The sequence below is a fragment of the Myotis myotis genome, unplaced genomic scaffold, assembly GCF_014108235.1.
Source record: "Myotis myotis isolate mMyoMyo1 unplaced genomic scaffold, mMyoMyo1.p scaffold_m19_p_17, whole genome shotgun sequence".
In the NCBI taxonomy this organism is placed as follows: domain Eukaryota; kingdom Metazoa; phylum Chordata; class Mammalia; order Chiroptera; family Vespertilionidae; genus Myotis; species Myotis myotis.
Window position 1 is genome coordinate 37,945,841 of NW_023416321.1, and position 21,328 is coordinate 37,967,168.

The following is a 21,328-nucleotide window of genomic DNA, read 5'->3' on the forward strand; positions in this document are numbered from 1 at the left end:
GGGAACACTGATCAGAAGTCACCTCTGGGTGCAAAGCTGGGTCTTCCCCACGCTCCCCATGAGGACCCTCGAAGCTTCTGATTCTCACCCACCAGTGTTGACAGCTTGACAGGCTGGTCAGCAACTTCCTACCCCTGGGCCCTGGATTTGCTGTAAGGGAGTTTGAGAATCCAGATGCACCATAACTGAGTATTTCTAATGTGGATATGGGACTGTTTCCCAAACGAATGTGGAAGAAGTCTGAGCTAGTGCAATTAGACAAGAAAAAGAAATAATAAGTATACATATATTGAAATAAAAAATAAAACTGTCTTTATTCTCAGAGGGCATGGTATTCTATGTAGAAAATAAAAAAATCTACAAAGCCTATTTTAAAACCCCACTAAAACTAGTAATTGAGTATAGCAAGATCCCAAGATACAAGATTGATATGCAAAAGTCAATTTCACTCCTATATCCCAAATGAACCATTTGAATTTGAAATTTAAAAACCAACACCATTTACAATAGCGCACAAAAATCAACAAAGTGAAAAGAAGTGTTGGATATAAATCAAATGTACGTGCAGGTTTCTGTGACTCAAAAAATACAATCACTTAAATGTAACTTCTTTCTGAATTCAGCACATTTATATGTTTTCTCAAGCAACAGCTACTACAGATATAAAAACGATCACACAATCTTTAACACGCAAATATCCCTTGCTGTCCAAATCTGTTCCATTCCTAAGAAGCAAGAACCTGGAGGATCAGGACAGTCCCATTGTCCTCACCTACTTGGCTCCTGAGTGCTGGGTGGAGAGCAGCAAGAGCTTAAGTGGTGACAGGTTCATCTGAAGGTTCATCTGAGTCTATCTGGTCCCTGAGTTTGAATAGCAAGGGTTCAGGGAGGAGTTCCTGGATATGGTGACCCTCATGCCTGTACAGTACACACTCCACCCAAGAACAAAGATGAGGTCGTTCCTGCCAACCTCCCTAGAGGTGCGGGACAGAGCCTGAGGGAAAGAGGAGAGAAAGCTCTCCCCCCACCGCATCCATCTCTCAGGCCATTGTCCCAGGTCCCTACAACACTGGCAGCATGGGTGCTGAGCTGGCCATCATGGGCGTCCCAGTGGGAGAACCGGGCAGGTGGAGGCTGCAGGGAGGCCAGTCCAACACGATCTGAAAGAGATGTTTGCCCGGCTAGAGGTTGACAAAGAGGGAAGGGTTTTGGGGTGTCAAAGGGATCTGCCCATCACGCAGGCACTGTGTTAGGTTTGGGGAATATTAGGGATAAAGTGGAGCCCTCACAAAGCATACATACATGCAGGGGGTACTGGGGGAGATAGGCCTGGAGAAGTGAACAGCAAGGGTAATTTCAGCAGTAGAAAGTGCTATGCAGAAAAGAAAACCTCTCCCTTCTTGTCTCCACCATGTCCTCCCTCCTCAAGCCTAAAGGGTAGGCTGGTGCGAACACAGGGGTCTGTACATCCACGTGAGAGAGATCAGGGCAGTCAGCCCCAGGCATCAAAAGAACAGTCACCTACTGGTATTTGAGTTACAAACGCTGAACTACCACTGTGTCTCCTTTCCGATGGCCAGTCACCTGAGTGTTGACTCTTCTTTGTGCTCAGAATCTGTATGTGAATTTCTTTTTTCAAAAGCATATTTTATCTTGTTTACTGCCCTCCTCCTTGTTTTCAAAATGCACTGGTTCTTACTTTATTTTATTTTTTGTTGGTAATCCTCACCCAAGGATATGTTTTCCATTGATTATTTTTTTTAGAGTGGAAGGGAGGGGCAAAGAGGGCGAGAGAGAGAGAGAAACTTCGATGTGAAAGATGAGAGACATGGATTGGTTGCTTCCCACGTGAGCCAGGCATCAAACCCGCAACTAGGCACATGCCCTTGAGTGAGAATCAAACCCGCAACCCTTCCATGCATGGGCTGATGCCCTAACCACAGGGCACACCGGCCAGGGTAAAATGCACTGGTTTTTAAACATTTATACTAATAACAGAGGGATATGCAAATTGTCCAGGACACCATCACAGTAACAATAACGACCAGCAGGCTGCATGGGGCGACAAGGCCAGCAGGGGGGTTAGTGAGGGACAACCAAACGACTGAACAGCAGGCTGTGTGGGGTGACCAGGCTGGCACGGGGGGCAGTAAGGGGCGAGGCCGGCAGGGGGGCAGTTGGGGGCGACCAAGCCGGTAGGGAGGGCAGTTAGGGGCAATCAGGCTGGCAGGCAGAGGTAGTTAGGGGTGATCAGGCTGGTGGGGGGGCTGTAAGGGGCTATCAGGCAGGCAGGCAGGTGAGCAGTTAGGAGCCAGCAGTCCTGGATTGTAAGAGGGATGCCGGATTGGAAAGGGTGCAGGCTGGGCTGAAGGGACCCTCCCCCCCTCCCCCGCCCATACACAAATTTCGAGCACTGGGCCTCTAGTATCCTATCAGTTTCTTTAAACGTGCTACCAGCCCCTCCCTCCTCTCAGGCAGGGATTGCCCAAACAGCCTCTGGAAAGTGGGTGCCTCGGGGCATCTGGCTACCTGCTCTTGTATCGAGAAGAGCCTGGGCAAAAGGATGCTGCCAGGAAGCAGCCGTCCCCTGGCTTCTGGGCGGGAGATGCTCCCTCTAGCTCTCCTTCCAGCTTGCAGATTTTTTTTGCAAACGGTAAAGGTCGTATTTCAAAAAAAAGAAAAACAGCGATGGACAGAACATCTTGGGAGGAGTGTGAGCGGGAGACCTTTCTGAGAAGTGTCAGAGGAGTGGAGGCTTGAATGAGAAGGAGCCAGATGCACTAGTGCTAGTGTGTGTGTGCGTGTGCGTGCTCCTGCACACACATGTACGGGCTGGACAGGCAGGGGCATGCATGAGAGCCTTCGGGAAGGAGGAACTGCAGGGCAGCGCTGCAGCGGAGCTTGCACATCGGAGGGGCTGTGATGGGGGACAGACAGATAGAGGAGGAGGTGGGAGCGGAAATGGCGCCAGAGGGTGGCCTGTCCTGGATGGGAGCTCAGAACAGGCGGCTGTTAAGGGTCCAAGCCTCACCCAGAGCCTATCACCCACACACGTCAGGAGGAAGGGACACAGATGCCCCCCAGGGTCAGGACGGCTCCTGCGGGGCGGGGCTGGGACAAGGTCAGGTGTGCGAAAGGCCGCACACAGTCTTGACCGTCAGAAAAGGTGGGCACCGTGATTCCAACACAGAGAGGGTGGCGGCCAGAAGCTCAGTCCCCTGAGCAGCTCCCTGCCCTGCACCTCTCTGCATAGTCTGCGTCCAATACGTGGTCCCAAGAGGAACAGGGCCAAGAAGGGTTTTTGGCAAAAAAAAAAAAAAAAAAAAAAAAAAAGAATAAAAATGGTCTGATGAGTAAATCTACTCCGCTGGCTGCTTCACAGGTATGATCCATCCTAACCAAGCCCTGTGGGGTGGCTGGCACGACTCCCCAGCTTACAGCTAAGGGAAGCAAGCCTCGGGGATGGGAAGGAAGTGCTTTGCTCAAGGTCATAAGGCTCGGAAGTGATGGAGGCAGGATTTGAACCCAGGTCCGTCGGGCTCCAGGGTCTGTGCTCAGCACCACATGCTGGGTGCTCTGTGTCGGTGCTCAGGGCGGTAGGTATCCTTCTCACCCAGGTATCCTTCTCTCCTCTCTTTTGGCCAAAAGAGCTCTCCCACCTGCTGCTGGCCAGCTTGGCAAGGGGCTGGAGGCCTCTGGCTGTTCTCGTGGCCCCAGGCCTAGGGGGCAGCTGTCCCAGTTCTAGAACCATCCACCTACCAGGTCTGCAAATCTGTGTCTGGATATCCTTGCTTCTGTGTAAAAATCTAGGTGTGTGTCCGCCTGCCTTGGAAAGTGTCGTAGCAGGATAAGAAGTAAGAAGCTAGGAAAATCCCTGGGCAAGTGGAATGGGGAAACTGAGGCAAGAAAATCAAACAAGGCCAAGCAGTTTGGGCGGCTTGCAGCCAGCTTGTGAGTTGCAAGACTTTATCTTCCCCAACCAAGGACACTTGAGAGCAAATGGCTTATACCTCTCCTCCCTACCCGGAGAATACAAAGCTTAAATCACCCTGCCTGGGAAACAGAGAACAAAGACCCAATCAGTGCCATGTGTGCCAACCAAACCCAAGGACAGATGAGTTGGGGAACAAAGAACAAAAGCCCCATTAACGCCAGACAGACCTATGATAACAAAAAAAGACCAAACAGTCATCCAAACTCCCCTATATACTCATTTTAATGCATCAACATATTGAAAAATGAACCTGGGAAGCTAATGAATATCCTACTGAAACCCTCCCCTAAGATTCCCACCTGAAAGAAAAAAGAGGAGGAGGAGAGGAGGAGGAGGAGGAGGAGGAGGAGGAGGAGGAGGAGGAGGAGGAGGAGGAGGAAGGGAAGGGGAAGGGGAAGGGGAAGGGGAAGGGGAAGGGGAAGGGGAAGGGGAAGGGGAAGGGGAAGGGGAAGGGAAGGGGAAGGGGAAGGGGAAGGGGAAGGGAAGGGGAAGGGGAAGGGGAAGGGGAAGGGGAAGGGAGGGAAGGGAAGGGGAAGGGGAAGGGGAAGGGGAAGGGGAAGGGAAGGGGAAGGGGAAGGGGAAGGGGAAGGGGAGGAGAAAAAGCCCTCAGGACAGAAACTCAATGAAGGCTCACTCTAGATCACACCCATGCCCCTTCCCAGCATGATTTTTTTTTCCTAAGGGGTTCCAGGAAGCTTGCAACCAGGGGAGCGCTGGGCAGTGGCAGCTTGACCCAGGCTCCCCCCCCCCCCCCCCCCCCCGATCCTGTCTCCAAGGCCCCCTTTTTCTCTGACTTCCCAGGGAGCTAGCAGCCCCGCAGTGGCTCACTTCTTTCCTATCACGTTTCTAGGGAGACAAAGCACCTGCCTGGGCTCTCCCCTGCTGTTTCTTCCACCCTAAGCCCTTCTTTTGTTTCCCTGTCCCAGCTTTAATAAACACACCCTCCCACCCATCTGGACTCACGTTGTGACATCTTTCCTGCACAAAGTCAAGGACACACACACTGCAGGCCGGCCCGAGGCAGACCTGCTCCGGTTGGCCCCTGTCCAGTAGCAGTGTGAGCGTCCTCAGCCAGCTACACCCCCTTCCAAAGCCCATCCCTGAGACAGCCATTCACTCTCTTATGCCCCTCTCTTTTACACACACACACACACACACACACACACACACACACACACATCAGCTCCCAGCCATAGGTGAAAATTTAGCAGAAAAGTGAGAACATGGGCTTTGGAGCAACACAAACCTGGGTTCAATGCTACCACTTACAAGTGTAGGACCTGAAGCAAATTACTAGTAAGCTCTCTGAGCCTCACTTTTCTCATCTGTAAAATGGGTATCGTAATCTTACCTCATGTTAGGAGATTTCAGATCATCCATTAACATGCCCAGCACTGCCTGGCACTCAGGAGATGAGAGCCTCATCGGCTGCAGGGGTTAAGGCAGCGGTCCTCAAACTACGGCCCGCGGGCCACATGCAAATACAAATATTGTATTTGTTCCCGTTTTGTTTTTTTTACTTCAAAATAAGATGTGTGCAGTGTGCATAGGAATTTGTTCATAGTTTTTTTTAAAACTATAGTCCGGCCCTCCAACGGTCTGAGGGACAGTGAACTGGCCCCCTGTTTAAAAAGTTTGAGGACCCCTGGTTAAGGTTTAGGCAGGGCTCTGGCAGCCACCTGCACCCAGTGGGCTTCCAGCAGCCTCCGGGGTCCTCCTCGAGGCTACAGAGTTCCTTCCGTATCTTCAAAGGCTCAACCTACACCCTCCCGCACACTGTCCTTCTGTCCCACCGTCATGCCCACATTTATTGAAAACTCTAACTCAGAATAAAAGAGAAGGAGACTGTCCCAACCCTGGCCCAGCGATTCAGAGAGAAACAAGGATGCTTCGCCACCCACGATGCCTGGGTCTCCCCACAGAGCTCCAAGCTGGGCCAACCCCTCTTCTCCTGGTCCATCTACCCACCGCCTGCAGGTCCAGTGCAGTCTTGTCACAGGCCTAGGTCTCCCCAGAATGGGTGCAGCCGGAGGCCCTGACTCAGACCGTCCGCTGCACACAACCATCTTCCCCACTTCAACCCTGGTTCTCAGGGACACGGGAATAGGCACACGGACAGATGGACAAGAGCCTGCTGTGCACGCTCCGCCCTATACCAGGACCCCAAGCCCCAGCCTGAGGGCCAGCGCCCCACCAGAAGGAAGCCCCACCTGCCCTCAGGAGCTGGTCTGAGGGGAACACTGTTTCATGGTGAGAAAAGCCAGGGAGTGAGGGATGTGGGTGTGGCCAGCTCTTCCTGGGCCAGACCTTGGACGATGGTGCTGAGAGGAAGGAGTTGGGGATAGAGCTGAACTGGATCAGCCCCCGTCCCTGGGGTGCAGCCTTGGCCCCAGCCCTGTACCACCCTGCACGGAGCACAGGATGGACAGCTCAGCCTGACCCCTGGGCTGAATGCCACACCCCCTGCCCACCCTGGGTCTAGATGGCACCTCCCTGAGGCACCTCCCTGCAGGCCTTCCTGGAGGAGGAGTGAGCTGAGCCTCAAGGGAGGGTGAGCAGGGTTGGCCAGGCTGGGACAGGAGGGAGGGAGGACAGACACAGGTCAAAGCAACCAGGCCACTTCCAGGAGAAGCTGGATCTAGAACTTTCTCCTCCAGAGTAAGGTCCGGCTCATCAGAGCAGGGAGGGGACAGGGTGTCTGTGTGACAGTCACAGCCCTGAGGTGCCAATCCCCAGACCTCCAGGGAGCCACAGGTGCCTCTGAATGGGTCAAGGTTGGGTGCCCACGCTGGGCCTGTCTCCTGTGACTGTGGCCACAGCATGCCCCACCCTGCGAGGCTGCATCTGAAACCAGGGCCTGGCCCGCTGATGGGGTCCAAGCAGACTGTGCCTCCGGGGAGGACAGGGCTGAGGGAAAGTGCTCATGCAGGCGGCCCCCATCTCTCTCTCTCTGTCACACACAGCCACACAGCTACACATGCACACACACACATACACACACACACAGAGCCCCCCCACACACACAGCCACACACACATACACACACACAGCCTCACACACACACACACAGCCGCACACGCACACACACACAGCCTCACACACACACACACACACACACACACAGCCTCACACTCACACAGCCTCACACACACACAGCCGCACGCACACACACACACAGCCGCACACACACACACACACATAGCCTCTCACACACACACACACACCCACACACACACAGCCTCACACACACACACACCCACACACAGCCGCACACACATACACACACATAGCCTCACACACACACACACACAGAGTCTGACACACACACAGCCTCACACATACACACAGCCTCACACACACACACACACACACGGCTGCACACACATACACACACACAGCCGCACACACATACACACACATAGCCTCTCACACACACACACATAGCCTCTCACACACACACACACACACAGCCTCACACACACACACCCACACACAGCCGCACACACATACACACACATAGCCTCTCACACACACACACACACACAGAGCCTGACACACACACAGTCTCACACATACACACAGCCTCACACACACACACACACACACGGCCGCACACACATACACACACATAGCCTCTCACACACACACACACACACACACACACACACACACACACACACACACACACACACACCCACACACAGCCGCACACACACACACACACACAGCCTCACACACACACACACACACACACAGCCGCACACACATACACACACATAGCCTCTCTCACACACACACACACAGAGCCTGACACACACACAGCCTCACACATACACACAGCCTCACAAACACACACACGGCTGCACACACATACACACACACACACAGCCTCTCGCACACACAGCTTCTCACATGCACACACAGCCTGCCTCTCTCTCTCTCTCTCTCTCTCTCTCTCTCTCTCTCTCTCTCTCTCTCTCACACACACACACACACACACACACACACACACACAGCCTCACAAGGCACATCTAGATGACACTTCCCTGCTCTCTGTCCTCGCCTGGGGTCCCACATGCAGGATGTAGAGTGTGAGCTGCGTAGTCTGCCTGAGGCCCTCCTCTCTGCCCTCCTCTGGGAGCCTGGCCTTCCTGCTCTCTCACATGAACCACTGCCCCACCCCCACTCCCACTCCCACTTGGGGCCGGTTCAAATCCCAGCTCTGCCACTTATCAGTTGATGCTCTTAGTAAATGTCACTGTCCACCACTCTGTGCCTCAGTTTCCTCCTCTGTAAAATGGGAGTAATAATAGTACTTACACAGGGTTGCTATGGGCATGAAATGATTATTTGGAAAAGGTCTAGCATAACGCCCAGCACTTGCTTTCAACCCTTGTTTGGCATCCCTGGCTCACAGTCGGCGACTTCCCCTCCCTCCAGAATAACGGGTCATCTGGGAAGGAGAAACACCTCCTCGCTGGCCTCCCCTGCCCCAGGTCTGCAAATAAACAGGCTGACCCTCACAGAAGGGGGTGCCCAGACCCCCTCGCACCTTCCCCTGGCAGAGCGCCATCTGCGCCCTGGCCTGCTCCTCGGCCTCAGAGAAGAACCTCACCGAGACGCCTAGAGAGACAGCTTGCCACCCAAGAACTCTGGTTTCCAGATGCAAAGGCACCTGCTCCCTGCCGGCCCTGCCCACACGCGTTGACCTCTCTTAGCTCAGTGCTAAGAGAGATTTTGTTAAATACATAATCGTGCTTACCCACAGGCCTTTCTTAGGTCCTTTCCTATGTGGAGACTCCCAAGGGTGAGCCCCTCTCCTCCTGAGGCCCTGGAATGGGAGCCTAGAGGGCAAAACAGGAACTGCCTTCTCTCCCTGAAGCTGCCCTGATGCCCATGAGGTGCTCCTGCTGCCTGGCTGGTCCCCTCCCCAGCATAGCTGCCTGGGGCTGTGTCTCGTCTGCCCCCCAAACCTTGAGCTACATCCCAAAACATCCTCTGTGCTCACCTGTCCCCAGATTGGGTCCAGGCCTGCCTGCCCCATTGAGCTGTGGGTTTCCTCATGGCAGACACCTGGTAAGAACCTCTCCAGGCCCCTAGCCTCTCCCAGTCCAGGGATGGGCACAGAGAGAGCTGCTGTTATGCTCAGCATGGCCCAGCAGGGGCCAGATCTCAGGAGGCCTCCCAGGGAAGTGTCCCATAGAGCAGGTCCGCAGGCCCCGGCTTGGGGTCAGGATGAGCGTGGTGACCAGACCCATCCAGGGCCAACCAGCCCATGCTGAGGGGCTGCGGGGCCACCCAGGGAGGGAGGAGAGGCCAGGAGACGCTGCTTCTAGAAAAAGGCATTATTGAAGGAAACCAGTGCTGGTTGGGGGTTGGTTGCTATAGAAACACGTCCTAACTATCTCCCAAACTGCTGTATGCGCCACTGATGAGCTTGTGTGCTAGGCTGTTTCAGGGGACATGCCAGGAGTCCCAGGAGGGCCTGTCTGCTGGGGTTCCCAGATCCTGAAGGGCCGGGAAGAAAACCAGCTTCTGGGACAACCGGGCAGCTCCATCGGCCCAGCGGTGGGCTCGGGACTGAGGCTGTGTGTCCGGGCTGCAGAATCATCCTGAGGCTGGCCGCCGCCCCAACCCTGAGCTGGCCACAGATCAAGGTACAAGTATGATCCCCAGACATGCTGAGACCCAGCTGCAGATCAGGCCACAGCCCCAATCTCAAACCAAGCTAGGAGGTGAATCAGATCCAGCCGCAGATTCGCAACCCACCCAGCAATGACTCCAGCCCGACCCTGGCCTTAAGCCACATGAGGCGCCATCAAGGGGCCTCGCCAATCACTTCCAGGATGTTTTCAGGGCCAGCACTGAATCCACACGGCATCTCCCACCCTGCCAGGCATCTGCGTGGCCTTCACTTCTTATTGTCTCCGCAACAGCCCAGCGAGGTCAGTACAGAAGGGCCGTGAACCCTGTTCGCAGATGAGAAAGGGGAAGCTGGGAGGAGGAAGCTGACCTGCCCACTGCCCCACTCTTGCTCCCGGGGTGGGCTGAGTGGGATGAGAGTCCCGCCTCCCAGCAGGACACAGTTGGCCAAATCAGTTGCCTTGGAAAAGATGTGTTTTTTGAAGACCTGCTGGTATCTCATAAATATGCCATTTAAATACCCATTAATTACCTTATTGAGGAACTAATTAGTGATTAATAGCTTTGGCTATCTATTGTACTTTCATTTGCTCTGCCAACTCGGCTCCCAACAGTTCTGAGTTACTTGGAACAAGTCTCCCAAGCCCCAGATGTCCCCTCTCGGTCCCTCCAGACTCTTGCTCCAGAAGGGAGACACTTTCTCCTCCCTCTAAAGGGAGCTCCCGCAGCATCTGCCACCGATGGCTCTGCCACCTGCGGGCTCCTCAGGAGGGCAGCTGGGAGCAGGGGGAGCCCCAAAAGAGGGGACAGAGGGCCCCCCTCAGCATCCACAGGAAGGCACTCCTTCCAATCAACTCAGGGCACCTTTGGGAAGTGGGGACAGAGGCTTGTGGGGGCCTGGTTGGAGTCACAGATTCCATGGAGAATGCTGCCCCCTGCCAGCCCTGCCCACACACATTGACCTCGCCCCTGACAGCGCTTTCAGAGACCCCCCACCTCAATGAGTGAGCCAGCTTTCTGGGAAGGGCACCAAAGGCTACCGTGAGCCTGAAGCAAGCAGCCCTCCCCCAGCCAGGACCTAGGTGGCTCCCGTGGGCCATTCCTACCACCTGCCGCTCCAGGCTGCTACTAAGCAAAGATGGGGCCTCGGCTGCCTCTCTCCCCAGGCTCTCCATTTGGTGCCAAATCCCAGCACAGGGAATTGAGAATTGCCAGCCGGGAGGGACCCCAGAGGCGGGGCTGCATAATGCTCTCATGGCTGCTTCAGATTACACTGTACAAGAAGGAAACAAACAGGCAGCAAGGGATAAACACCACCACCACCACCACCACCACCACCACCACCCCCCACTGGGCAGTAACAGGAGAGCTGAAAATAGCTTTTTACCACTGGGGATGATTCCAGGGTTGCTCAGCTGGGACCAGCCTCAGGGGAGGCAGGAGGCGGGGAGTGGGGGTGGGGAGAGAGAAGGAAGCCCCAGGAGGAGCCGTCCAGAAAAGGTCAGAGGTGTGCGAGTGGTGGGCGGCCCAGACGCCCCACACCTCCCGAAGACAGACTCCTGAGCGCTCCCAGTTCGGTGCGCACACCTAGGTCTCTCCCAGAGGAGCCTGGAGCGCAGGGCGGGATGTGCTCAGCAAACACGGGGAGCCAAGCAAACAGGGCATCAGCGGCAGCCGCTCAGAAGAGGTCTCTCATCCGCCAGAACTCAGCGCCCCTCCCAGACCGAGCCTGGTCCGCGTTTCTATTTTTGCTTTCAACCCTTGTTTGGCATCCCTGGCTCACAGTCGGCGACTTCCCCTCCCTCCAGAATAACGGGTCATCTGGGAAGGAGAAACACCTCCTCGCTGGCCTCCCCCGCCCCAGGTCTGCAAATAAACAGGCTGACCCTCACAGAAGGGGGTGCCCAGACCCCCTCGCACCTTCCCCTGGCAAAGCGCCATCTGCGCCCTGGCCTGCTCCTCGGCCTCGGAGAGAGCCTCACCGAGACGCCTAGAGAGACAGCTTGCCACCCAAGAACTCTGGTTTCCAGATGCAAAGGCACCTGCTCCCTGCCAGCCCTGCCCACACGCGTTGACCTCGCCCCCCACAGCCACAATTCGCAGGCAGTGAATTCACCCCGGGTCCTGAATTCACCCCGCAGACAGGCCTGAGCCCAAGACCCTACATGCCACCCCAGGTCTTGAACCAAGCCCTGAGGTGGCCACACAGGCTCTCAGCCTGGCCCCAGCCTGAGCCAGGGCCCTATTCCCAAATGAACCTCACAAATGCAGCCCTGGACAGAGCCCGGAGGAAGCAGGGTGGGGCCCGGCTGCAGGGACCAGCTCCCACCCGGAGCCACTGACAGGCAGCAGGCTCCCCGCTCCCCACCCCTCCGCACATGACCTCCACGGGGGCTGGTGGCCACGCAACTGCGCAGGCCTTCCAGGCACAGGGCCCCGGAGGTGGCATTACCTCCGGAGTGACTCACTAGGCTCCCATTCCTTTGTGAAAGGGGGTGCAACTTAGCATTTTCTTTCTCCTTAGAAAACAAGAATTTTAGAAGCAAGAGTGTAGAGAGATTTGAGGGAGTGGGTGGGGAGCTCGGATCTCATTTGATTTTTACTCACTTGTTACGCATTGCCTTCTGCCCCCTCCCACCCCACCCCTTCCCCTGGGGGCTCTGACACTCTGGGGTTGCTCAGCTGGGACCAGGTGCTCTCTATGTCCAAGCCCTCAGCACCCGAATTGTTCCCCATCTCCCACCACCGTTCTGGGGAGGGTCCTGTGCGCTAGAGAGAGGAGGAGGTGATGCCCCTGGAGGCAGAGTAAAGCCAGCAGGGAGGGAAGCCCAAAAAAAGGAGCAGTATTAGAGCCAGAGCTGACTTAAAGCTCATTCAGACTCCCCAACTCTTTCCCTTCCTTCCCCTTTTACAGATGAGAAAACTGAGGCCGGGAGGGGCAGTTCAAGGTCAACCAGTGACAGAGCGGGCTCTCTTCTCTGTTGCCCAGTTTAACTCTTAGAAATGTTGACTCCAAGAGTAGCAGAGACCTAAGCGCTGATTCCCGCTTTGCCTCTAACTTTATGTGTGATTCCAGACCCAGACACTTAACTTGTCTGGGTCTCAGTTTTCTTATCCATAAGATGGGAATGACATCTGCCCTACCTTAAAGAGATGCTGTTGGTCCATTGGGCAGGAGAGCATGTTGAGGACTGCTGCAAAATAAAGAGCCAGATTGTTCTCAGGATGCTAATCCCTGACCTGGTCCTCCCTCTCACAAGCTTGGATCCCAGAGTCCCTAGTCCTCAGAGCCTCGCTGGTCTCTGGGAGGTCACACTCTTGGTCCTTGAAGACCCCAGAGAAGGATGCTTTGCCTTTCTGGCCTCAGTTGCCCACCCTGCACGATGGCCAGGGGGACTGGCAGACCTCCCAGCCTCTTTCAGCCATGAACTGTCCCAGGATACTAAGGTAGGGGAGAAAACACCACACCTTCTGGCCAATGCAACAGACACAGCCGCAACAAGGGGGAGTCTAGCCCTGTCCTCACTCTCTGTTTCCTGCACAGGATTCCCAAACCCCAGCCAGGCCACAGGGGCCTTCGTTCCATAGGGACGGGGGATTCTGGGCTCAGGGTCACATGTTGAGGTGGGGCTTCTGTTGGAGCTGCGCTGTCCTTGACTCTGCAATCACACCACAGCCAGGGCTGGGCCCCAAAGGTCTCAAGCTGGGGCCTATTGTGGCCTGAGGGTCTGCAGGGACAGGTCACTCGGCCAGGAACAGGCCTGCCCAGCTCCAGCACCCCCAGGTCTGCAGGGACAAAGGCTTCCCGGAGGCAGATTTTAGAGAGGCCTTGGGTCAGGACAGTGGCAGCCAATGTGGTCTCAGCCTTCCCCCTGGCACCTGAGCAGGTGAATTTACGTATAATCTTGCAGGGCTTGATGCCCTTCCCAAGGTGCATCCCAAAGCAATCCTGATACCCTGGGCCTGAGAGTCCTGCCTCAGTCCCCTGGCACCTACCCAGCATCGTGAGAAGCCCAGTGCTGGTCCCTTTCCCAGCTTCCAGACATCCCCTCCTCTGAGACACTGGGCCACTCCCCCTTCCCCAAACCAAGGTGCAGGGGGCCCAGGAGGAGCTCTGGCGTTGGATGGTGAGAGGGCAGCTGACTCAGCAGAGCAAGGTCCAAAGTGAGACTCCAGAAAGGCAGGTTTTCGGCCCAGCTCTGCCACAACCTTCCTCTGTGGCCTCAGTGTCCCCCTGTTGACAAGGGTTTGGAAAATGGGCATCTGGAAACATCCTCCAGCTGTGCCACTGTAGGATCAGGAATTTATTGACTGGAATTACTGGGTTCCAAATACTCTAGCCCGCTGGCTCCTCCCCTCAGAACAGAGGCCAACATTTGGGAGCAAACTGGTTCCTCCAGCCTGGAAGGCCCAGCCCTGCAGCCCCAGCCCGGCCTCTCCACATGGTCCTGTCCCAGCGTGAGAGGTTCCTAGACCCTCTTGGCTGCTCCCTCTCTTCCTGCTTGGCCAGGGGCCTCCCACTTACCCTGTCAGCCTGCTGGGGTGTAGAGGGAGGGCCCCAGGGCCATAGAGAGGAAGGGAGGGGCAGCAAGCCTGGCAGAAACCAGAACAAACCTTACCCAGCCTGGGAGAGCCTCTCTCCTCCCTCCCAGAAGCCCTCAGGTGGCAGCCAAAGGGACCTGTGGAAACACCCAAATCTCACTGTGTTGCTTCTGTCTTCGATGCTCCCCAGAGTTCCTTTCAGCCATCTGCACCCCTGTAGGGACCCACCATCCCAGCCAGATAGATTTCTGTGCTCTGGGACATCTCCTGCCCACGCATGCCATTCCCACCGGCAGCCGTCCCTCCACACTTAACCTCTGTCCCTTTCCAACCTCCTAGCCTTTGTTCAAGTCCCGCCTGGAAGCCTGCCCCTTGCCACCTTCCTGTCCGAATTCTGCTAGTCTTTGAGGCCCAACTCCTAAGAAATCCAGCCTTCTCCATCCCAGGCCACCATTGGCCTCCCCTGTGTCTGCACTAGCCCATAGGGAGCCCATAGGGAGCTCTTATTGCAAATCACCATTTACTAAATGGACCTCCTAGCTCAGTGATGGCGAACCTATGACACACGTGTCAGAGGTGACACGCGAACTCATTTTTTTTGGTTGATTTTTCTTTGTTAAATGGCATTTAAATATATAAAATAAATATCAAAAATGTAAATCTTTGTTTTACGATGGTTGCAAATATCAAAAAATTTCTACATGTGACACGGCACCAGAGTAAAGTTAGGGTTTTTCAAAATGCTGACACGCCGGGCTCAAAAGGTTCGCCATCACTGCCCTAGATCCTTCCCCACCCCTGGCCCCACCTCCCTACAGCAGCCTTTCATCCCCAAGGTGGGCCTCTCTCCCCCTTTGTCCCAAACTGAGAGCACCCGTCGGGGCAAGGGCAAGGGCAAGGCCTCTCCTCCCCTCCCCTTTCCTCTCGAGACTGAGCGGGCACCATAGTGATCCTGGCCCGTGTGACTGAAACCCCCCAGGGGTTGGGAGCTAGAAATAGCCCCTTTGGGATTCACCCTCCATGACTGATCCCACCCTGCCTGGGACCTGATTCTCTTGTACCCGGGACCTCCGGGCATGTGGCAGTGCCTTCACTGCCCCCCTTCAGCTCGAGTCTGGCACAGCTGACATGGCCATGGCTGGCTGCTCAGGCGGAGCCCGCTGGGAGTCTGAGGACGCCACTCACCAGACTACCTTGCGATGACCCTGGCGTCACACCCTGTGGTGGCCCTGGGGCCCAAACCCCTACTTCTTCCCTCAGTAGGTGGTCCCTGGCCCGTTTTTAGAGGCAGCACCTCACTCACAGGCCAGATTCCCACAGCCTCCATCCCTGGCCTTCAGCCTCCCTTGGTTCTAATGGCATCTGTCCCCAGAGTGAAGGCCAGGCCTGATCATTTCTGACCATCACTCTGTCCCTGCGAGGAAGATGGTCCTGAATAGCCATCCCTCTCTGTGTTACCTCCCTTCCTTGGGCCTCAGTTTCTCTCGCTGTAAAGTGAGGGACTTGAGCTCCTGTCTCCAAGGACTCGCTCTGTTCTAACACTCATCAGTCTCTTCTCAGAGACTCTGCCAGTGGGGGAGATGTCACCCCCGTACACCCATGACTGCGTGCTGTTCTCAATTCAGTGGGTTTAGGAGCCTAAAGAAGAGGGACATTTGCAAAATGCAAAGTGGCCTGGGAGAGCTGAGAAAAGGAGTAATCTGATTTTGCTGGGGTCAAGCCCACAGGCTGCTTGGGGTGGCAGCTGAGCATGGACAGTTCGATCCACAGAGGAGGGGAGTCTGTGCTGCCCCGAGGGAAAGGGCCAAGCGTGAAATTGCAGCACAAAAGACAAACTGCTTGATGCTCGGAGCAGGGCCGTTTTTTCCACCTGTCACTGGAACACATTCCCACGGACTCTCAGCCTAGGGACCAAAGGCAGGCCAAGGCAGAGGGACTGAGCCAGCACCCCCATTCCAGGAGGGGTGACCTATCCAGACACCGATGGGGAAACCCCACCCCCAAGAGCCCTGAGAGTCCAACAGAGCTGGTCTTCATCCAGGCTCTGCCCAGACCCTCTGGGCCACCTGGCGGGAGCCATTTCTCTGAGTGTCTATTGCCAGATGTTTCTGAGAGGGGAGAGTAACATTTCCTGTTACTCCACCAGGTGCCTGGGACAAGCAGTAAGTACTGACAGCTATTGTGTGGCAGTGCCCAGGCAGGTGATCTGTGCCCGGGGGTGGGCACTTGCGTGCACACACATGCCCACATAGAGCAGAGGCGGGAGGCGGACACACACCCTGTCTTGTGCCCTTTGGGAGGAGTGACGTTGGGTAAGGACCCAGCTCAGTGGGGGAAGGAGAGAGAGAACCTTTCCCAGCCCCAATGGTGTCATCTCACTGTGCCTCCCCCAGCGGGGAGAAGGGAGGGAAGTGAGAAAGGGGTGTTTAAATGTGTTCCCTTCTTGCTGTGTCTCACACAACCTGCCCCACCCCAACAGGACTCCTGGGGGACAGAATGGAAATCTATTCTCAGGCAGCTAAATCATACACCCGGGTGGTATTCAGGGGAGATCTGAACCGGGTCTAGGGTCCGGGGCAGCATTTGTGGGGTGCAGTGGATTCACACACAGCCCGGTGGTATGCACGCTGAGTATGTATACACATGAATTCACACATTCATGCATTCCATCACTTTCATCACTTACGGGTAGAGTGGTGGGGTTTGTGCCAGGCCAACGCCTGGTCCCAGGGGATGGCATGGCACCTGCCAACGTCACAGGTTGGGTATGAGTTCATGGCAGATCTATTCACACATGCCAGCCTCACCAGCCAGCCTGCTGAGACCCGGCTTGCTGCCCACACTGTGGGCTTTCTTCAAACCTGAGCCTCCCAGGGCACCAGCGGGCCCACAGTGTGCAAACAGGGGCAGAGTCTGGTCCTCATCCCAACCCCAGTGCCAGCTCAGGACCTGGCACACAGCAGATGTTGGTGAATGAACGTCTGGCTGAATGAGTGAACGAATGACTAACGCCCACTTCCCCGCACACCGCAGGCTACACTGCGTGAGTTGGAGGGAGGGCAGCGCCCCGCCGGACCCCAGAAGGGGTGGCACCTTCCGACCTCCGCACCTGAGGCTCTGCCTCCGGTCCGGTGGGGGGAGGGGGCGGGACGGTCACTAGGAGGCGGCGTGGGGCAACCCCCTTGCCAAGAAGAAACCTCGGTCTCCTGCCCGAGCTGGGGGCGGGGGACTGTCGCGTCCTGGAGATAGCGAGTGGCAGGACGTGGGGGGCGCCCCGGTTTGGGGAGCAGGGGATGGAGCGGCGGCCCCTGCCCGGGCCGGCCGGGTCGTCCGGAAGGTGGTCAGGGTGCCCACAGCCTGGCTGGACAGGGCGCCGCAGCCCTGGCCCTTCCCAGCGGGGCCGTGGCGAGGGGGACGCGGTGTCCCACGAGGTGACTGTGGGCACGGGAAGGACGCGGGGCGCGCCGAGCCCCTTCTGCACGCGCCGGGGTCTGGCCTCGCCGCCGCCCCCCGCGCCCGCGGGAACCTCCGCCCACCTGCGCGAGCGCCGCACCTGGACCGGCAGCCCCCCCTCCGGCCGCGCGGGTGCCTCCCCCGAGCCCCGGCCCTGCCCTCCGGCGCCCGCCCGCCCTCACCTGCACGGCCCGCCTTGGCCATGTCCCGGGCGGCGGGCTCCGCTGAGCTGCCCGGCTCCTCGCGCTTCCCGGGCTGGGCCCCCGGCTCCGAGCCGCCTCCGGCCCGAGTGGACTCCGAGCGCCGCGCCCCGCGCCCCCACCCCGCGCGCTCCGCTGCCGCCACCGCAGCCGCCGCCTCCCCGCTCCCTCCCGCTCCCTTAAAGGAGCCGAGCGGCCGCCGGGGAGGGACTAACGCGCGAGGCGCCCTGCCCGCCCCCGCGGGCCCGCACCCGCCCGGCCGCGGCCGCCGCTCCAGCCCGCTCCGCTCCGGTCGCAGCGCGCGGCGACCCAGCCCCGGGCGCGTGCAGAGACGCGCAGAGACCGGGCGAGAGACACGAGATACTGCGGACCAGACGGGGACGGGGACGGGGACCGGGACGGGGAGGCAGGGGCGCTGAGACACCTCCCTAGGGCCGAGCCACCGGCGGGGAGAGGACTTCAGAGACAAAATGCAGAGATTAGAAACACAGAGCCTGGCACCGAGAGTGACTGAGGCAGCAGGGATGAGGAGAGAGGATGGAAGAGGGGGCACAGGGCGGCTCCCACGAAGCCAAAAAGGAGGTGGCTCCAGAGCTCAGAGACAAGGGAGGGCCCTTCATCAGCCCCTCCAGAGCTCGGGGCATCTCCAGGGTCTGACCTAGTCCCAGAGGGGAAGAGGCTCCTATGCCCTCATTGTTAAGGGGCGTGCACAACACATGCAAATCCCGAGCGCCCCACCCAGGCTGGAGCAGAGCTGGGGAGGCCAGTAGCGCAGCTGTTTGCAGTGCCCCCTCCACCTCCCGCACCTGGGGTGCAGATGTTTTGGTGAACAGGCCTGGTGGAGGCCGGGGGAGATTTGGGTTGTGGCTTCCGCAGCTGGGGATCCACCGTCCTGCCCGACAGGGGTTAGGAGATGGCCAGCTGTTCTGGTGGGACCTGGGTGGTAGCCAGGGGAGGTCCCAGGGGAAAGAAGTCTCCTCCCTAGTCAAGGCCAGACCAGGTCTGTGGGCCCAACAGATGTCTGACCAGCCTTTGGCAGCTCCCAACACCCCCCAGGCCAGACGCCTGGATCCCTGCTGCTGGAAAGGGACAGGGAGTAGCTACTCTCCCAATGCTTTTCCTCTCCCCTGAAAAGATGCCCTCCTCCTCCTTCTAAGGAATTGGTTAAAGCCCAGTTACAACCTGCAGCCAGTCACCCCCACCCACCCTGTCCCAGCCCCAACCTTCCAGGGAAAAGGCCCATCAGATAATTCCATCCTTGGGCTAGCCAGGGGTTCCATCAGCTCCTCTATGGAAACTGGGTACATGTGGGGCAAAAAGGTGCCTCGATGGGCATTTAGTCCAGAACCCCTTCTAGGGCTCTGACTCCACCCACTGAATCCCCACCCCAGGTCCTTCAGCTCTTGGCTGAGTACATCCAGGGTCAGAGTTCTTCCGTCTTTGGGTGGTGCTGACTGTGAGGATGTGTTCCCTCATTTGAGTCGAATTCTGTCTTTCATGACCCGCCTGTGAGTCCTTCTGATGCCTCACCAAGCAAATCCAAAGCTCCCCAGGGCCCTGTCCAAAAGCCCCCGTGTGGCTTCACCCGCCACCCAGGTATGCAGAGCCTGTCCCGGCTGTAGCACTGACAGTCCCACGTCCCAGGAAACCCTTCAGTCCCAAGAACTCTGGATCCCAGAACCAGCCGGCAGTGCTGTCTCCAGCAGACAGAAGGCCAGAAGCTCCGAGGTGGGAAGCCAGAGCTGCTCTCCAGTCTGTGCCAGGGGTCACCAGCCGGGAGAGCGTGGATGGATCCCTACAGCCTTTCCCCAGCACTGGGGTGAGGAGCAATGGGAATAGCAATAGATTTTTATTGGACAGGTGCTCTCTGAGGTCGACTATATCACCCCCAGTTTACACGTAAGGAAATGGACGCTGAGAAGGTTTGGGGCCCATGGTCACGCAGGATTAGATTTCAGGCCTGTGCTCAGTCCTGCCCTCACCCTTCCCTGCAGGTGGGGCACAGTCAGAGGCCTGACCGCTTGGGTAACGTCCAGGTTTGGCTACCTGGTCTGTGGGTGTGAGTGGTCACAAAGGAGCAATATATCTGCTTCCCAAGCAACACACCTGGGTCTGAGCAGCTCCCCCTGAGCCCTTGGCTCACGGCAGCGATAGTGACCACAGTCTGGCAGGGGCCCTCCGCACACGTGTGTGTGTGTGTGTGTGTGTGTGTGTGTGTGTGTGTGTGAACACGTCCTGCTCAGGGAAGATGCACCTTGAGGTGGGCACTGAGACCCTTCCCCATCACGGAGCCCAGTCACCACAAACCCTTGGGAGAGGGTGGGTGGAGCAGTTGAGGGGAGGTGCCGAGTTGATGGGAATCTTAGAAATCATCCAGCCAGAACCCCCTCCGCACCCTCATTCCTCAGATGGGAAGACAATGGGCCAGAGGTGGAGGGACTTGCCACAGGACCACGGACTTCCCGGCTGGATCTACGCTTCCCCTCTGTCACCCACCACAGCCCTAGCCCCATCTGAAATGCAGTCCCATTGTGTGCATCTAGGGTCTGACAGGGAATTCAGGGCCCTACTTCCTACCCGCCCCCCGCCCCCCAAGGCAGCTCCTGGACATGCTGTCTGTTAGCAGCTGCCCAGGAAGGCCAGCCCTGCCTTAAGACAGAGCAAACACTTCAGGACGTGAGGCCATTAGATCAACCAGTGGGAGTTCACTTCCTGCTTCAGTAGAATCGCCCTTAATTGAAGAAAAGAATAACTAGCAATTTAGAGATGCTGACCTCCGCTGCCTGCAGGAGGGGAGCAGGAGCCAGCAGCTCTGCGAGGAGAGTGACGGCATCAGGGCTCCAGACCACACGCTTTCCCTGGGACCTGCTGCCCAGGCCTTTCCTCGGACCACAGTCTGTTCGGTCGCTGCCTCCAGAGTGGCCAGCTGTTCCCAGGCCCAGCCAAGCATTGCAGCTCAGAGAACTGGAACAGAAATGTGCCAAGGCCCGAGCTGCCTATTGTCTGGGAGAGTGTGTGCACAGATGTGGGCAGAGCTCCAGGCAGGTGGTGGGAGCTGGCTGGGGGGACTCCTCAAGGAGACAGACCCCAGGCCAGGGCATCCATCCTAGGCAGGCGGTATCCAAGCACTTGGGAAGGTACGTCACAGTCTTCAGGAGCCAACGTGGCCCCTGGAAAGGCAGTCAGGCCAGGCTCCGCTCCCTTCCCCTTTGGACACGTTACGACCGGTGGAGTTGGGTATTGCCCTGCCTGCTGGGCCTGGCAGGGTGCTGCCCAACTCTCTGGTAGTGACGTTCTCAACAGCATGGGAGTCAGGAGTGGGACAATGGCCGGCCGAGGGACTTATTCCTGTCCACCGCTGATGCAAGGAGGCCTGGGACCAGCTCAAGCACTTTAGCAAGGGTGACCACGACAGCGAAGTCCCACTGCCCCTGCCAGTGGCACCTGTTCCCTCTCACCTGAGCCCCTGGAGACATCTTCCCTCCCTGCAGGGCCT

General features: G+C 57.3%; 1 protein-coding gene across 4 annotated transcripts in view; it reads right to left on the reverse strand.

Moving 5' to 3' along the window:
- Nucleotides 1-17,989, reverse strand: part of PITPNM3 (PITPNM family member 3) — a 91,614-nt gene extending 73,625 nt beyond the window's left edge. For 3 of the 4 annotated variants that reach the window (XM_036341205.1, XM_036341207.1, XM_036341204.1), the window contains exon 1: nt 17,815-17,989. In XM_036341205.1, coding sequence (XP_036197098.1) covers nt 17,815-17,836 — 22 coding nt within the window. In that variant the 5' untranslated portion in view covers nt 17,837-17,989. Of the gene's footprint in view, nt 1-12,781; nt 12,832-17,814 lie in introns of all 4 variants that reach the window. The other variant, XM_036341206.1, reaches the window with a different exon arrangement.
- Between the last annotated feature and the right edge of the window lie 3,339 nt (nt 17,990-21,328).